Source organism: Talpa occidentalis, unplaced genomic scaffold (assembly GCF_014898055.3).
Source record: "Talpa occidentalis isolate TD23 unplaced genomic scaffold, MPIMG_talOcc4v2.1 talOcc4.10, whole genome shotgun sequence".
Classification (NCBI taxonomy): Eukaryota; Metazoa; Chordata; class Mammalia; order Eulipotyphla; family Talpidae; genus Talpa; species Talpa occidentalis.
In genome coordinates, this window is record NW_023600993.1 from 35,015,912 (window position 1) to 35,032,709 (window position 16,798).

At 55.7% G+C, this 16,798-nt stretch overlaps 1 protein-coding gene across 3 annotated transcripts; it reads right to left on the reverse strand.

The window, feature by feature from the left end:
• Positions 1-2,964: 2,964 nt before the first annotated feature.
• On the reverse strand, positions 2,965-16,355 carry MST1R (macrophage stimulating 1 receptor). 3 transcript variants are annotated; one of them, XM_037529351.1, is made up of 20 exons: positions 15,015-16,355; positions 11,991-12,179; positions 11,788-11,916; positions 11,443-11,613; positions 10,983-11,137; positions 10,483-10,648; positions 10,232-10,368; positions 9,640-9,801; positions 9,451-9,544; positions 9,097-9,306; positions 8,847-8,993; positions 8,604-8,766; positions 8,346-8,447; positions 8,077-8,271; positions 7,366-7,446; positions 7,034-7,215; positions 6,831-6,940; positions 6,416-6,581; positions 5,915-6,051; positions 2,965-4,196 (listed from the first exon to the last, which is right to left on the reverse strand). In XM_037529351.1, exons 1-20 carry the CDS (start codon positions 16,245-16,247, stop codon positions 3,941-3,943), a joined length of 4,185 nt encoding a protein of 1,394 aa, XP_037385248.1. In that variant the 5' UTR covers positions 16,248-16,355; the 3' UTR covers positions 2,965-3,940. The 3 variants fall into 3 exon arrangements, with proteins under 3 accessions (XP_037385248.1, XP_037385244.1, XP_037385251.1); XM_037529347.1 differs by having other exon boundaries at positions 8,077-8,274; XM_037529354.1 differs by lacking the exons at positions 2,965-4,196; positions 6,831-6,940 and having other exon boundaries at positions 5,971-6,051; positions 7,012-7,215; positions 8,077-8,274.
• Positions 16,356-16,798: the final 443 nt, after the last annotated feature.

Here is a 16,798-nt window from a genome sequence, read left to right on the forward strand (position 1 = left end):
AGTCAGTCGTTGGATCCTTATTCTACCAAAACAAGGGAGTGCCTGCCCTTTTTGCCTCCCTTTTCAAGGCAGCTGGACAGTGCCTGCCAGGATTGGTATTGCCATCCTGGGACCAGGGACAGAGGATGCTCAGGGCACTGGAGGAATACCAATGGGGATGGGGAGGCTCAGGACAAACTCTTTCTGAGGATGCCAACGTGAGGTAGCTAGGATACAGATACCACACCTTTGGACTGAGCTGAATCAGGCAGGCTCTGACCTGCTGCCTAGCTTTGGGCCAAGGACTCCCATCAGGGGAGGACTAAGTATAGAGGTCATGCTCCAGGACACCACCCACATACCTGAAGAAACCAGCCCACCCAAGGGACCCCCGTAACCACAGGTAAGGGTGGCAGCTGCTCAGGATCTCCTGGTAGCCATGCTCATTGGATTAAAAACCCTGCCTGGAACAAACCCCAAAAGAGTGGGGGAGAGATTGAAGTTGGCTGGCCCCCCTGTTCAGGATGGGAATAAGTGGGGCTACTTTAGCAAGTCATTCCTGCTCCTCCAAGCTGGGCTGGTTGGACTCTCACTTGTGCACAGCAGAGGCTCTGGGTGACTCAGTTCCTGGGGACTTTACCAAGGGGAGTTCTGGGAGTGCTCCAGCCTAGCATGGAATAAAAGATATTTTTCATCAGGCTCTGGTGGCTAGACACCCAGGGCTGTTACTGATTCCTGAGCCTGCTTCTCCCCAAGCAGAGGCAGTAAGTGCAAGAGATGCAGCCGAGCCTCCCAGCAGCACCCATATCCTCCTGCCCCACCCCATCCTGACACTGGGCCGGCAGGGGGAGGGGGGGAAGGGGTTCTACTCTTTTCTACAGGAGATGGGAGTTAGCTCACGGGATCTGGGGCCTCATGCGATCTGGGCTGCACTGAGGGAGTGATTGTGGAGGCTACTGTCCCAGGAAGATGTCAGGGTTGCGAATGAGGCTAAATCTGGAGCCCTCAAGTGTGGTCCCCAGAGAGCCATGGATCTCTGGGGAAATTCTCTGAAAGGCTGGGCTGAGGCATCAGGGGAATCTCATACCAGATTCATGGTCCCATATCAAAGCAGGCCTGTCTACCCATGCAGTCCCTCTAGGTGCCAGACAACAGTGACACCAATTGGGCAGTCAGGAGGATGTGAGTCATCTGCTGCTTCCTCAGCCCCAGCTCCCATCCTGGCCTCCCTCCAGCCTTTAGTGGACCAGCTTGCCCCCAGCCCCACTGGGCTGCAATGGAGGGAGAAGAGCAGAGGAGCTGGTACCTGCTTTGCTCAGCTCATGGTCCTGAAGCCCTGGGAGGAGCCTCTTTTGACTCCACTCCACCCTAGTGGCAGGCCCACACCTATTATAGCCACCAGCAACTTCCCTTTGCACCCTCCACCCACCATACCTGAGATACTACTCAAGCCTCCTCCAGGGAAAAGGCAGTCCAAACTTCACTCACCCTGGATATCACCTAGAAACATCCTGGACCCCCAGCCCATCTAGGGGCTTGTAACCGACCCCTCCTTTTTACCCTGGCGACTCACTCAGTAGTTTGAAATCCTAAAGCAATTCTATTTCCTGACATGCTAGATGGACTTGTGCCCATCAGTCAGCTCTGAGAACAGAGCTCAGAGTTTGGGAACTAAAACTTGGGGGGTAGAGAGAGTTGTGCCATGATCCCAGACCCCAAGTACTTGTTTCACTGGCCCGCACACCCTGGGGGCGTGGCCCTGGAGGCCCTTGGCCCAGAAACAGGCCTGGATGCACAGGAAACATGAGAGGCCTTGAGTCCTCTTCCATCTCCCTTCTCTGGGATGCCTTTCCTCGCTAAGCCCCACTCCCATACTGAGATCCCTTCCTCGCTGAGCTGCTCTCCTGTGAGCAGATGAGTCAGGGGTCCATGAACTACAGAAACTCATTGAGGAAGGAGCCTCACTCAAGCTTCAAAGAAGCCCACAGGGGGCCTCCCTGGTGGCGCAGGGGTTAAAGTCTCAGTGCTATCAGGCTATTGTCAGCCACTGCGGCATGAGTTCAATCCCCGGCCAGGGAACTAAGCCACATGGCACAGCAGAACTCTCCTGTTTCGCCCGCTGCGAAATCTACTGTATTTCAGTAGATCCGCCTGTTCTGCTCCCCACTCTGGCTCTGATGAATCCTCTCACTACCTCCTCTGGCCTACACCCCATTTCTTGTATACAGAAAAAAATAAATCTTAAAAAAAAAAAAAAAAGCCCACAGGCCTTCTCCTCACTGCCCACCCAGGACTGGAGCTCTGTGTGACCCTTAGATTCCCATCATGAGGTTAGGACACAAAGGCTGCAATTGGAAGGATAGAGATAGTCCTTCCAACAGATATGGGGATCACAGCTATGGGGCTAGTCCAGGACATTCCACCCACCTCTCTCCCAGACTCAGGGGCGAAACAACAGCTTCCTCTACAAAGACAGCAACAAGGGGTGTCTAGCTTACCTTGCATGGCTACAGCCTCATCTGTGCCTACACTGAGTGGGCATCAGTGGTGTAGTGGTAAACAGCCAGTGACAGAGCCCATCTCTGGCCCCTGCCAGCTCACAGGCCCCTGATCTTCAGGCCCATGCACTTAAGCAGTAGAATCTGCTCTTTTAAGTTTTACCCCCTGTCCTCAGGATCCTTAACATCCTCATAGCTATGACTCTCTCTGGTCTGGGGTGACAGAGGGCAGCAGTCTGGGTAGAGAACAGCTGGGCAGCTCCAGTTCGAAGGAGAACCCTATTCTGTTTACCAGGTAAACCTGGTTGCCCCCAACCAGGTAAAAAGCTGGAGAGTCACAGGGAGGGACCCTACTACTCCCCATAGGGTGAGCTAGGCTCTCCCTTCTGACAGGTAGAGGCATGGGGCTCCTGAGCAAGGGAGGGGAGCCACCCTGATACATGTCCTGAGCCCAGTGACCCTGGCACCCCAGTTATCCACATAGGCAGGACCCAGCTTCCCCCTCATCATCCAGGGCACAGAGAAAGGAGAGTGCAAGGAGGAAGCTGTTCTCCCTCCAGTAGCGCCTGTACCTTCATTGGCTATTGTACAGTGGCCTTGACAAGTATAAATAGCCCGGGCAGTTGGCACCTTGAAGCTGATGCCTTGGAAGCTGAGGGCTTGCTGCTGGCTCATCTCTCACTGCTGGCAGGGTTCAGGAGCAGGGGAGCAAGTCTTCATGCCCTGACAGTGTGTGTGGAACACGAAGCCCTGGAGAGGGGCTTCTGAGAAGGGCACAGGTGACTGAGCCATGAGAGACACTATCTAGGCTGCTGGATGCATCTCTTGGTGCTTTCTAAAGGCTCCTGGGGCCCTTTGGTCTGGTTCTGGCCCTGGCTTGGCCTTCCTATTCTCTTTTTGCTGCCCCAACTCCTTTCCAGCCTCAGGGTCTTTGCATGTGCTCACTCTGACAGTCTCTCTTCCCCCAACTCTGCTTCTGGCAAGAATCTCAGCAAAATCTTACCACCTGTCAGGATCTCAGCAAAAATGTCGCCTTCTGGAGAGCTTCCCCTCGCCCCTTTCTTCATTTATGTAAAGCTGCCCTTCATTCCCTCAGAGCAGCCTGTCTTTTTTTTCCCCACAGCATTCACCACAACTTGTAACTGAATAGTCATTTGTTCATTTACTAGTACAAGGGCCAGTGTCTGTGTTTGCCGAGTCCCCTGTGCCCAGCAGGCCAGGAACACAACAGATGCTCCATAAATACTCACTGCATGAAGGGTCACCCTCACGGGCTCTCTCTGTGGAGTGAGGGGCCAATGTGCCCTGCTCTCTTCTTATTGTCCCTGAAGGTTAAGGTTAAGGGCAGGGCAGGGCAGAGGCCAGGTTGTGTCACCTCCTGGCCTAGTATGGCTCAGAAGCAGCTTGTGGGTAGCCTGTGACAGCTTGCAGTTCTGGCCCCTCAGGACCTGACAGGGCTGTGGTCACGTGGGAAAAAGTGGCTCTGAGAGGGGTCGGGGCCGCTCTGTGATTTTACGCAGAGATGGAGATGGTGATTGCTCTTGGGTCACGTTTGCCGCATCTGAGGCCCCAGGCCCCAAGTTCACATAGGTCACGGGCAGCTGCACGTAGTGATCCCCACGCAGTTTGGCCACCACACGGTCCAGTTCCCCTGCTAGCACTGTAAAGGTGGGCCGTGCCGCTGGGTCTTCCACCCAGCAGCGCTGCATCACTCTGTACCTGCGGAGAGAGGAGTGTCAGGGCAGGATGCACCTCCACCAAGATCTCCTGGGTCGCCTACCCCTTGGCAGGTCACATGTGGGCAAAGACAGGTGGCAGGGCCAGTGCCTGGTATCACCCACACAGGGGCAGCTCTCCTCATAGTTGTGACTACTGTTCTAGTCCTGCCTTCCCATCCTGGCAGAGGTGGAATCAGGAGTTAAGAGCCTGGAATCCTGCACCCTATGATCTGCAATTGTGATCTTGGGCAACTTCTCTGTGCCCATGGATCCTCTCCTGATCATGGTACTATTGGGGCATAAAGCAAAAGAATGCGTGTGAAGTGTGTAGCTCAGTGTCCAGTCCACAAGCTATCATGGTTACCTTCACATATCTTCCAGGAAGGAAGCCCAGGTCCAGTGAAATAGGGATTGAAAGTCCTGAGAGGATGGCATGGGGGGCAACACCAGTGGCTCCAGGGCTCCCAAGCAGAATTTCTCTGGATTTGCCTAGTGGGTCCCCCTATCCATCCCTGTGTCTTAGGAATCACATAATTCTCATACTTCCTAAGGGTGGTACTGATATCACCCCAACTGTACAGATGAGGAAACTGAGACCCAGAGAAGAGCAATACCGTAGTCCCAGTACAGTGATGGTATGGTATGCCACACTCCCAGGGACTGCTGATGATTCTCGGCTGACGCCCCCTCTAGAAATTACCCTAGGCAGGAAAGAACCGCCTCCCCCAAGCTCACACTCCCTCCTCAGGAACAGCTGTGACCAGTGACTGATACAAAGTGAGCGTCTGATACAAAGATCTGTTCCCTTGATCTCAATTTTGGAAAACTCTGAAGGGCCATCCCAGCTGCAGCAGTCCCTGTGAGATGGACTGTAGCCTCCCTGGCATCTGCATCACAGCTCAACTTCTCCCCTGCCTGTCCCTGCCTCCCTAGCCCCTAACCTACCAATAACCACCCTGCATATATGTCTCTAGCTCGGATCCTCCTCCAGAGAGCCTGACCAGGAGGCAGATAAGTTGTGAAGTTCATTTCCCTTACTTCAAACCAGATGTATTAGTGAAGTGAATAATAACGATCAACCCCAAGGCAGGCAGGACTGTGAAGAAGGGTTACTCATCTCCTTTTGGAGCACAGCCAGAGGCAGGAATCCTCAACTACCTTTACCTGTGTCCTGGTTCTTCCTGTCCTAACCACAAAGACCTTGACGTAGCTGAGGCCTGCGTGCTACTTATGAAACTGAACCTCGACACTAAACCCACCCCGCAGGCACTGATGACAACACAGCTGCCGCCATGCCTCCAAAAACAGGGAGCCTGAAACTCTATCCAGTGAAAAAGAAATCTGATCTGGAGACATGGAGGGGGCAAGTGTGGGAGCTAATAGAACCTTTCCTTGAGGTTAAGTGAGTGGAAAAGATGGAAAACAGTCCCCCTTGGCGGGGGTGGGGGAAGAGGAGTGCTGGGAAATCAAATCAAATCTGGCCTCAACCCAGAGACTGAGTTGGGAATGCTGTTACCATGGCAACTGCGATATCCTCTCAGCACTTACATCTGAATGGGGGCAGAAGCAGTACACAGATGAGGAAACTGAGGTCCAGAGAGGGTCTCTTTCCAGGTCAACCAGAAGATGAGTCAGTGAACCAGGCAAGAACTCTGTCTCTTGCCCCTTCCTTGTCTCTGGGGCCCATCTCCCTCTCCATCAACACCCACACATACTCACAGAGAATCAGGGCAATACTCAGGCTGAGGTAGGCGCCGACCGCGGACCAAGAATTGTGTGAGGTCAAAATGGTCAATGTGGGGGTATGGTGGGGCACCCCTTGTCAGAAGCTCCCATAGCAACACACCGAACGACCACTGTGGGAGGAGGAAGAAGACTCAATTCTCATACTAAATTTGGGGGCAGGTGAGCACCCCCAGCCCTCCACCCTCCCACTGGAAATGGGGGTGGGGCATACAGTGTGCCATATCACTGGCATCTTCCCTCTCTCTCTTCTTGCCACCTGAGCTGGCCCAGAGTTGGGACTGGGCAGGGCTTGAATTGTCTGTGAGGAGCGAATGAGTTCCCAGCCTCTTTCTCCTCAAGAGATGGGCGAATGGGCTAGGGGGCTGCCCAGCTTGGGGATTTCCTCAGCTCAGATCATCATCCAGAGCTGAATGGACAAGGTTGAGTGTCCAGAACACTGAGGCCATGTGGACTCTGAGATAGGTGGGGTCTTACCACATCAGACTTGGTGGTGAATCTGTAGGTCTGTAGGCTCTCCAGAGCCATCCACTTGACAGGCAGGCGTGTATGGTGGTGCTGCCGAATACTGTAGTACTCCTTGTCCAGGATGTAGCGGGCCAGACCGAAGTCAGCCACCTTGACTGTGAATGACTCATCCAGCCTGGGAGAGGGGAACCATACTCAGGATTGGCCCCCACAAGACCCTGAACCCAGGATAGCCTGGGTCCCTACATGGTTTCAGAGCCATAATGTCCAATCTAAGCCTGCACTGGGCAAAGGGGAAAGCTGAGGCCCAGAGAAGAGAGACTACGCCCAGGGCTTCACAGCAAGGACCAGAGCTTAGATGCTTCCCTGAGGCCCACCCTGGCACCTTGCCCCCTTGCTTCACCCAGCTGCTCTGGTCTCTCACATGCAGTTTCGAGCAGCCAGGTCTCTGTGCACGAACTTCTGCTCTGCCAGGTACTCCATGCCTTGGGCTACCTGCAGGCCAAAGCTGATGAGGTCCTTCACTGTGGGGTTCTGGGGACACAGGTGGGTCAGTGAGCAACGACACAGCAGCTCCCTCCCCAGCTGCTGCCCAAGCCTCTTACCCAGGGCCAGATGAGCACTGACCCGCTGGGGTGAGCGGATGAACCGGAGCAGGTCTCCGTGGCGCATATAGGGCAGCAGCACAAGGGGCAGACCTTCGGGTGGCAGCATGATACCAATGAGGGCCAGCACATTTGGGTGATGCAGACCGCGCATGAGCAGCCCCTCGCGCAGGAAAGCCTCTACCTCCTCCATCTCCGTGATGCCTGTGGAGTGGCTTGAGTCAGGCCCATGGCAGGGAAGCCCTTTACAAGGGCAGAGGGGGAAATGGAGCAGAAAGGCCTCCTGCTTGGGGGCCACTCAGGGAGGCAGTAGCACAGCAGGGACAAGCACCCTTCCAGCCTCTGCCGACTTACGACTCAGTGACTTGATGGCACAGTGGACCTGATTCTGGTCCTCATCTGTGTATTCTCCATGGTAGACAACTCCAAAGTGACCTGGTAAGGGGGAGATGGGGAAACGGGTCCCAGTGCTCAGGGCTTGTGCCACACCCTGTCATTGGTAATCATTCCTCTGAGCACCAACTGGCCAATCAGATACTGAAAACTAGCACCCGTCACATGATGACAGAACTTGCAGCCTCCATGTCTTCTCATCATGCACCAGAACCCACTGAAGGGCCTCCCTGGTGGTAGAGGGGTTGAAATCTCAGCGCTATCAGGCTATTGCCAACTACTGTGGCATGAGTTCGATCCACAGCCAGGGAGAAAAACCACATGCGCAGCAGACCTCTCCTGACTCGCCCACAGCTCCCCTCAACAGCATATTTCAGTAGATCCGCCTGTTCTGCTCCCTGCTCTGTCTCTGGTGAATCCTCTCACCCCCTGCACCTCTGGCCTATAACACCCCAGTTCTTGTATGCATAAATAAATAATATAATTCTTAGAAAAAAAACAAAACACCAAAGGCAGGGCCAATGCCTACTTCACAGATGAACAAATGCAGGCTCAGAAAGGTCACACAGGTTGGTGAGAAGGCCACCCGACAGAGTCTTGCCCAATTGTCCCCTTGAGACCCTGCCACCTTGGGCCTCCATCTCTGACCCCCACCAGGCCAGGCTCCCATACCTTTGCCAATCACTTGGTCACTGTGGGTGATCACTTGCTCATAGGGAATCAGCACATCCTTGACCTCAGCCAGGAGCGCGGAGTCCAGTTCCCCAAGCTGGATGGATTTTGTTCGTAGCAGTGGGACACAGGACCCGGTCCCGCTGTCTGAGAAGGACGTTCTGTGCACCCGAGTGGGGGAATCCACACCAGGGGCTGCTGTGGAGGAGGAGGGGTGAGGGGCTTGTGGGGCAGTGGGTACAGCCCCAGCCCCACCTCCGCTATCTCACCAAGGCCATTTCTGTAGTCAGACCCTGAGGACAGCAGAGCCAGCTGCATGGTTCCAGTGTTCCCACTCTGGGATATCAGTTCATCCAGGTTTAGAGAGCCAACTGTGGAAAGATAGCTAGTGATGGCCAGCCTTTCCAACCCCTTCCCAGCCCATCCCCTACCCTAGGCGATGTGGGCAGATCTCCAAAACCTGGGCAGAGGGGACATAGACTTGCAAATGCCACTGTTTGGGGGTAATGGGGGGGTGGAGAGCTTACCTGGTTGTTTCTTCCGCCTGTAGTTGAAGAACAGCACAGAGGCCAGTACTGCCACAAGCAGGAGAAGGGCCAGCAGGACACCAATGAGGGTCCTTTGAGGGATCCCCTCTAGACCTGGCCGTACCACCCTGCCCAGGATGTGACACTCACCATCCACGCAGACCTGGGGACAAGTGGCAGCTCAGGTCCAGGTTGCAGGCCCTTGACCCATCCCTCCTGTAGAGAACCAGCTGAGCTCCCTACCTGCAGTGGGGTGCCATCCTCGCCAAGTTGCAGGGAGTGGGGCAGAGGGCAGATGACCACGTCCCCGCGAAGCTCATGTTTGCAGATCTCACCACCCACACTCACGTTCATATCCACACAATCAGCCACAGCGCCTAGCCCAATGTACTGCAGAGACAGTCATGAGGGCTGGCCGGTGACCCCTACGCCTTTGGGCTGGTTTCAGCCCTAACCCCCCCGCAATGTTCCTGGCCCCATCCCCTACACTTACCTCAAACTTAATGGTATGTTCCTCAGGCTTCAGTGGAGCCAGGTTTATGCTGGGTGGATGGGGTGGGGGCAGGAAGCGAAAGTGCCGCAGGGTGAAGCGAGCAGCTCCGTCGCCCCAGGCACTCAGGTTCCCTGTCACCCAGTCCTGGGGGGCTCGGACCACAGATTCAGGTAGGCGGCACCAATGCTGCTCCGGGAGCTGCCTCTCACACTGCCAGTGGGGCGGGGGGAGCATATGAGAGTGGTTAGCCAGTTGTCCCATTATGGCCATGCCAGTCTCCTCAGTCCAGCGAGGGGGGGCTGGAATTTAAGGAACCAGTCCGGCCTTCCTCCCTCCTGGCCAGTGCCCACTTACCCTGCTTTCCATGGTCCTAAGCCCATCATGGAATGACAGGACCAGATGCGATGCTGAAGTTAAATGCTGGCCATAGATGGTAACATGGGAGCCACTGTGAAGGAAAGCAGGGTGGTAGCCTTGGGGTGCTCTCAGAGGCTGGCTCCCTCATGCTCTGGAAACCAGCGCGGGCAAGGAAATGGTACTCACGCGTAGCCACAGTTGGGGCTGATACCCAGTATGATGGGGTCTTCCTGGTAGTGGAAGGTCCAGGAGCCAGGCACCTCCACACCTCCCACTTGCAGGCGGATGGGGACCCTGGCCGTAGCGGCCCCGGGGGGTGTGGTACATAAAAGCTGCCCTTCTCTGACCCTGAAGAACAGGGAATTGGGCTTAGGGCTACCTTTCACATGAGGGCCAGGCCCACCTCTTCAGGGGTCTGCCAATCCCTCCCAGTTTCTCCACTGCCAATTTCTCCACTGGTCATCTCCCTCACCTGCTCATGCTCCTTGAGTATATCTGAAGATGGGGAGTAGGGAGGGTGGTCCCGGAAAAGCCTCTAAGGAGGTGGGGAGTGAGCAGGTTCCCCACAACCTTGATTGGAGCCAATGGACTCTGATTGGCTCTCTGATCATCTCCAAACCACTTTCAGGGCTGGAGCGGGCAACAGATCTTTCTTTCTGGACCTGCTCCCTATACTGACAAATGTGACTGAGCCTCCTCCCTCTGCCCTGATAGGGATCCAAGTCCCACTTGAGGGTTCCTCAGGGTGGTCTTCCATCCCCATCCAGCTGGCACTTACTGCTTCAACAGGCATTCAGTCCCATTGACCAGCACAGTCCGATTGGTGCCTGCAGATAAGCCTTGGCCTTCAAGAGTGAGGCAGGTGCCCCCTGCCCGTGGGCCAAAGAGGGGTTGTACTGCTGTCAGCACCGGCTCCTAAGAGGGCATGGAGGGGGCTTAGTTTGGAGTAGAAGGTCCTCCACTCCAAGTCCCTCCCTGCCTGTAATGCCTTCCCTGACCAAGGATACAAACAAAGCAAGGTGACCTCACCAAGAAAGAGAAGCCTTGCAGCATGGAGGTGCCATCCACTCGGAAGTGATTGCCTGGTGGCATGTTGGTTATGGTGAGGCTAACATTGGCAGGCCCAACTGCCTGCAGGCCAGAGGGCTCTAGTTCACACTCCAGCTCTTCTCCAGAGTCCTTCCGGATCACTGACCTGGGGCACCAGGGGAATCTAAGGTCAGCCAGGGGTCACACAGGCCTGGTTGCATCCCAGGTCTCCTCTGAGTTGAGGATATCACCTCTACCCAGGCCTTCCTCTAGGGTAGGCAGGGCGTGATGGGGTTAACCTTGCTAGGTCCATGACTCAACTGACAGATAGGGCATATGCAAGCTTACAAAGGGACAGGTCTCGCCAGGCACGAAACAGTTAGTCATTGCAGCCTACCCCAGGCCTCCTTGCCCTCAATAAGCAGAGGCCAACTTCTCACAGGGCAGGGGCTGCTTGGTTGCCCATGTCAGGGATATGGAGGGCAGGGACCAAGATGTACCTGAGGGTTGTTCTGGGTAGCAGCCGGCAGGGACTTTGGCCCACGGTGACCTGAATGGTGCCCACAGGTGCCTGACCAGCAAGGTGCAGTTGGAAGTTGGAGCCACACAGGGTTAACCTTGTGCTGCCCCTTACAGGTCCACTGTGAGGGTAGAACTGAGGGCAGGAGAGCAGTGAGTCCTCTGTGGGTCAGAGCTCTCAGCTATCTGCTTTCCCCAAAGTTTCATGCCACACCCCTTGCCTGCCTCACACTTCAGTCATTCTAGGACACTTGCTACTCCTCATTCAAGCACTTTTCTGCTTCCATCTCCTCTGCATGTGCCACCTCTTCTGCCACCTCTGCCTCCTATAGACACTGAGGACATCCTAGGCCTTTGGAAGATCACAATTAAGACCTGCTGACCCCCAACCCAGGCCTAACTTGTCCCATCCTTACCTGTGCCCTGCCAGGCAATCCATACCTCAGTAATCTTAGGTGGGCAATGGTCCTGTTGCCAGGAGTCAGGACAGTCCTTCTGCTGGCCACACATGCCTCCACACCAGCCACAACCCATGAAACGCTGTGCCCGCAGGCAACGCCCACAGGTAAGAAAGTGCTGGCAGCCAGGACCCCGGATAGGTACCTTGAATACCTTGGAGTGGCAATAAGATGGTTCAGGGGTGGCCGGAGGAGCAACTAGGCCCCATAGACCCTCTAGTCCCCCAGGGTGATGAGACCTGTGTGTCAATACCCCCTGGATTGGATGGAGAGGTCATGTGCCCATAACCCTGGCCCCAGGCCCTGCCCCTGCCCCTGCCCATCTTACCTGGTCTCCAGAGGCAAAGAGCAGGTGGTCTCCAAGGCGACTGACATCCCGTTGCACAGGGTGCCTATGGCTGCCCAGTGAGAAGTTGGATACATACAGCAAGTAGTTGAGAGACCTGGCCAACTCCACCTGGGATAGGTCAGCTGTGAGTGGAATAGGGATGGGGATCCCAGCACAAGGGACAGTGGAGATGAGGGACTTACCTGTAGGATGCGTCCATCAGTTGTGCCCATGTGGGCTACTGTCACGTTGTCCAGGCGTGTCACATACAGTGCAGTGAGCTGCACTGATCCTAACAGCCCGTCAAACAGGTCCACACGTGAGAAGATGTTGCTGACCAGCAGAGGGAAGTGGTGGCAGCTGGTGTTGGGGCTGGGGGCTACCAGGCCAGGCTGGGGAGGGTCAGGGAAGGAGTCAGAGCTCATCCCCACACACTGACCCCTTGGGGCCTCTGTTAGTGACCACAGCAGCCCAAACTGCACCCCTCACCTGGCCTGTCTAGAGATGGCCTCTGTCCTGCCAATCACCCCTCTCACAGGGCTTTTAGAGGTAACAAGGCCAAGGAAGAAAGCCTAGACTGGAAAGTCGGCTCCCTTACTTCATGCCCTGCTCTGAGATGCCCATTTTGAAAATAAACTTAAAGTCTTATAGAACCAACCCCATTCTGTTATCACAAACACCCTGCAGCATGGGTGTCCTCACCACCCCCACTTTACATGAGAGAGGTTTGATCACTTGTTTAAATCCTTATAGCCCCTGGGGAGAGGACCCAGATTGGAGGGAGGAGTTCCTAATGAGAGTCCTCTCTCGCCCCCTGCTGTCCTGCCCTGCACTTTAGCAAATGCTTTGGGCTTCAGTTTCCCCACCAGAATAAGGGGCTGAACTTTGAAGTTTAATTGGCCGGCCCAGGGTTGGTAATATCCTTGAGACTCCAAAGGTCTCCCTGCTGCTACCTGTACTTCCGTTAGGGCACACAAGAAGTAAACCAAGACCTGACTACTAACTGACCACTGCTCTTAACAAGAGGGTGTTTTGGGGCTGCAGAAACTTCTGGGAAACCAGTAAACCAGGTTTTGCAGGCAAGGTATTGATGCTGAGTACAAAGTGCAGGCAGGGCTCAGTAACCCAAGTTGCTAGGGACCATCTCTTGCCAGTCCTCAAGACTGTAGTCTCCAAGGTCTCCTATCAGATCAACTATGTATAACCCAGTCCTGAGAACTTGGAGCTGATCAGGAGCCCTGGGGGCAAAAGCGTGTTCAGAACTGGGCCCAGAAATGCCATACATTCTCTATCTGTAGCCTAGGCGGGTGGGAACTCTATCCCCATTTAAGACAGATAAGGGGCCTGGCTCTAGCAGGAAGCCAGCCAGGTATATTCTGCATGACTCAGGGACAGGTGGGGCTGTGGGGTAGAAAAAAGGCCCTACCCCAGCCAGGGCCACACCCCTGCCTGCTTGCCCTTGGCTCTCAGGTCTTAGCTCTGGGTTTCCAGGCTTATTTAAAGACCTCTAGCTCTACAGCTCCCTGGACACTTAAGTGTCTAATGTTCCGTGAGGAGGGTGACTTTTCCAGACTAGAACCCAACCTGACCGCATGGAGGACAGGTATCAATTCTGAGCCTTTCAGACTTCCTGAGGTCAGCCACATTGAGCACACAATGGGTGTTTCCCTGGAGGCTGCACTCCCAGTTACTGGATAAACACTGCATGCAAGCTTTTATCCAGTAACTGCTGCACTCCCAGTTACTGGATAAACACTTTCCAGGGGGCCTGCCAGCCCAGGCAAGGTTTGAGATTAGTCCTTCTGGTGTCTGACATTGCCAACTCACCCTGTCTACTGACCTACTGACCACTAGCCAAGTCAAGGAGAGGTTCTGGCTTCCCAGAGGGATGGAGAGAGGGGCAGGCAAGGCAGTCCAGGACCTGACAAGAGGCTCCCACCCCTAAGATCTTCTCAACCCAGATGGAGTCAACTGACGGAGGCAGGCTGAAGATCCCCACCTCCCAGTGTATAGGTTTTCCCATCACTGGGTCATCAATAGGAAATAGAAAGGAGTCAGTGGAGAATGTCACAGCAGTGACACTGAGAGCAGTGACTGTGGGTCAGCTCACTGGAAGGCCACTCATCTAGTGTTGTTCGCCTCACTTCTTTGGTTTAATCTCCTGTAATCTGGGGTGATACTGTTTCAATGACTTGTAGAAATTAGTTTTGGTTTTGTCCTCAGGGAAGCATTTTAAGAAATGCCCTGTTTGTCTCTGCTCTAGTTGCCTGACACCACGGCAGAGTACACCTGGGTAGGGTCCGCTGGAAGGAACCCCCAATTTAGTGTGGGCTAGATGGCCTCCTACCTGAGGTGAGAAGGACTAGGGCAGGACTCCAAATATGGTGAGAGAAAGTCTAGGGCTCCTGCGTGATGATCCAATTTCAATCAGCCCCTCCTAGGCCTTTACTCATCCCCAGATGTTTATAGTTGCTTGCACAAGACTGGGTGAGTCCTCTGGAATTTACTAGAGGCAAGCTGCTTTCCCACCGTATCCTGGATCCTCCCCCAATCATCCCACAGAGAACAACCACAGATAAGCGTGTCAGTGAAACTCAAGTCATGCAGGCTCCCCAATAAGTCTCCCAAACTTCCAAGGCCCAGGAGGCCCTCTCGAACTAGGAGAGGGGGAATTAGGGGGGTCCTCTAGCAACTCCTGCCCCACCCTCCTTGGAAAGCAAAGCAAAACAAATGTTCCATAGGAAAGTGAAACTGTTGGTGAGCAGCTGTGAGTCCATGTGAATCTGTGAACATCAGCCTCTGCATGTGTGTGCATGTGTGCATGGGGGGGGGCGGGCTATGTGTCCCTGAGGATACATGTGGTGGGCAAGCAGGAGAATATGCCCTATCTACTCAAAGTTTGGCAGTATGTCTGGCAGAGAGACAGGTAATCCAGTCCTCACATGAACAGGGAAACTATCTAAAATATCAGCGGCCATGATTAATGAGGGAGAGAAAGAGCAAAATGGGGCAAAAAAGGGGTGAACCTGGCTAGGAGAGAGCCTCCAGTGTGGCCTTTGACTGATTCCCTTAACCACTCCCAGCCGAAAGGAATTAGCTAGAAGAGAACACTTCTGCATGCCTGGCCTCCCCCTCCCAAGCCCTCTCAGTGGTGGCAGCGAAGCAGCCTAGATTCAGCCCTGCACACACACACCACTCACAGGTGAGGGAACCTTTTTTCTGCTCACCGGGTTGGGGCAAAAACTGGGCAACTGGAAGAAGTTGAGGCCTCGGGGGAGACCTTGCGGGACCGGAGGCTCACAACAGCGCTCAACGCCCTGCTCGATGAGGTTGTCCACTTGGTCGACAGGAAAGGCACAGACAACAGACCTGGGACCCACACCCTGGTCGCTGCCTTTGCTAGTCACGAAGACCCCGAATAGCACTTCCTGGCCCTCTCTGATGCTCAGCTCAGCGGCTAGTCGGCTGCCCACAGGAGCCGTGTGGGCAGCCCTCAGCACCGGGTAGGACTGCACGCCCTCAGGAAGCCCGCGCCTGCGGCGTTTGGGCGCAAAACTGCAGTCGAGGACTAGCTCTCGGTAGTGGTCCAGTTCGGTCTCTGCGGCGCTGAGCCGTGCCACACGTGTGTGTAAAACTCCAAGAGCGGGGGACTCGCTGGCTGGCTGCACAGTCAGGAAATAGACGAAGGCTCCGGAGCGGAAAGTGTATACGTATTCGATATGGTAAGAGGAGAGGAACGTGGGCAGCACCGACAGTCCCGCAAAGACTGGTTCAAATCCTGAAGCATCGGCCTTGAGGCGCTTGATGGACACGGAGCGTGGGCTGAAGCTAGAGGCCACCTTCGCATCCAGTGAGGATGCCACGTAGAAGTAGGAGGCATGGCCCTGTTCAACCACAGTCACAACAGTGCCCAGAGGGCTGGCCACACAGTCAGGGCAGTCCTCCGGTCGGTTGTGGTCCACTGAGAAGAGGCAAACTGGAGGTATCAGGCTGAGGGATGTCTGGTCGAACTCCAGCTCATGAAGGAAGCAGCGGCCATGCAGACTCGAGCCGCAGCTGACCAGTGCAGGCAGCGCGGGCTCCAACACCAGCACCTGCACATCTGTGTCACCAGGTGGCCCATTCAGGCCCGGGCCACAGGCTGCGCACGTCTGGCAGGCAGGGTCCCCAGCAGGGCCAGTGACCAGGCTCTCAATCAGTTGTAGGTCAGGCCCAAGCACATACAGGCGGTTGCGTGTGCCCACGAACACGGCCCTCTCTTCCCCGTCGCCATCATAGGCTGCCACGGCCTGAACCGGACCCTCCACTGAGAAGCTGGGCACCTCGTACTTGACATCAAAGTCGCGGGAAGCTGTATGTGGGGTGCGTAGGCACTGCCAGGGCCCGCCCACCACCGGCACCGCCCGTAGCAGCAGAAGCAGCAAAAGGGAGTGCTGCGACGGCGGCAGGAGCAGCCTCATCGAGGTAGAGCTGGGGCCCGGCGAAAATTCCAGCAGGCCGGGTCCTGGTTGAGAGCGCACTTGGGGTCTGGGCTGGGGCCAGCGCGGGTCCTGAGAGCGCGGGGTCAGCTGATCCCCGCCCAAAGCTCTTGGGACGGCGCCCTCCCCTCCCCCCGCCCCCTCCGCTCAGGTCCGCGCACCTGGCACCGGCGGACACACACTGGCAGGGAATGGAATGTCCGCCTCACCTGCCCATCCAGCAGCCGCTCCAAGCCGGCGCATAGCGCAAAGTCAGCCAGCGGGCGCCGGGCGGGACCCGCGCGCCGGGCTTGCGGGCGGAGCCGTGGGCGGGGCGGGGTGGGAAGCCGGGCCCAGCCCAGCCCTCCGCCCCCTTACCCTCCCGGCCCTCGGAAGCCTGGGTCCTACAACTGCTCTTGGGCCTTTTTTCCCTGGTGACCTGCGGTTTGCTGTACGAGGAGTGGTCTAGAGAGAGGTAAACAGGCCTGGGCCGTCTCGTCCTGCCCCCAAAACCAGGGAAGGTGAAGGAGGGCGAGGAGACTTGGGGGGACCGG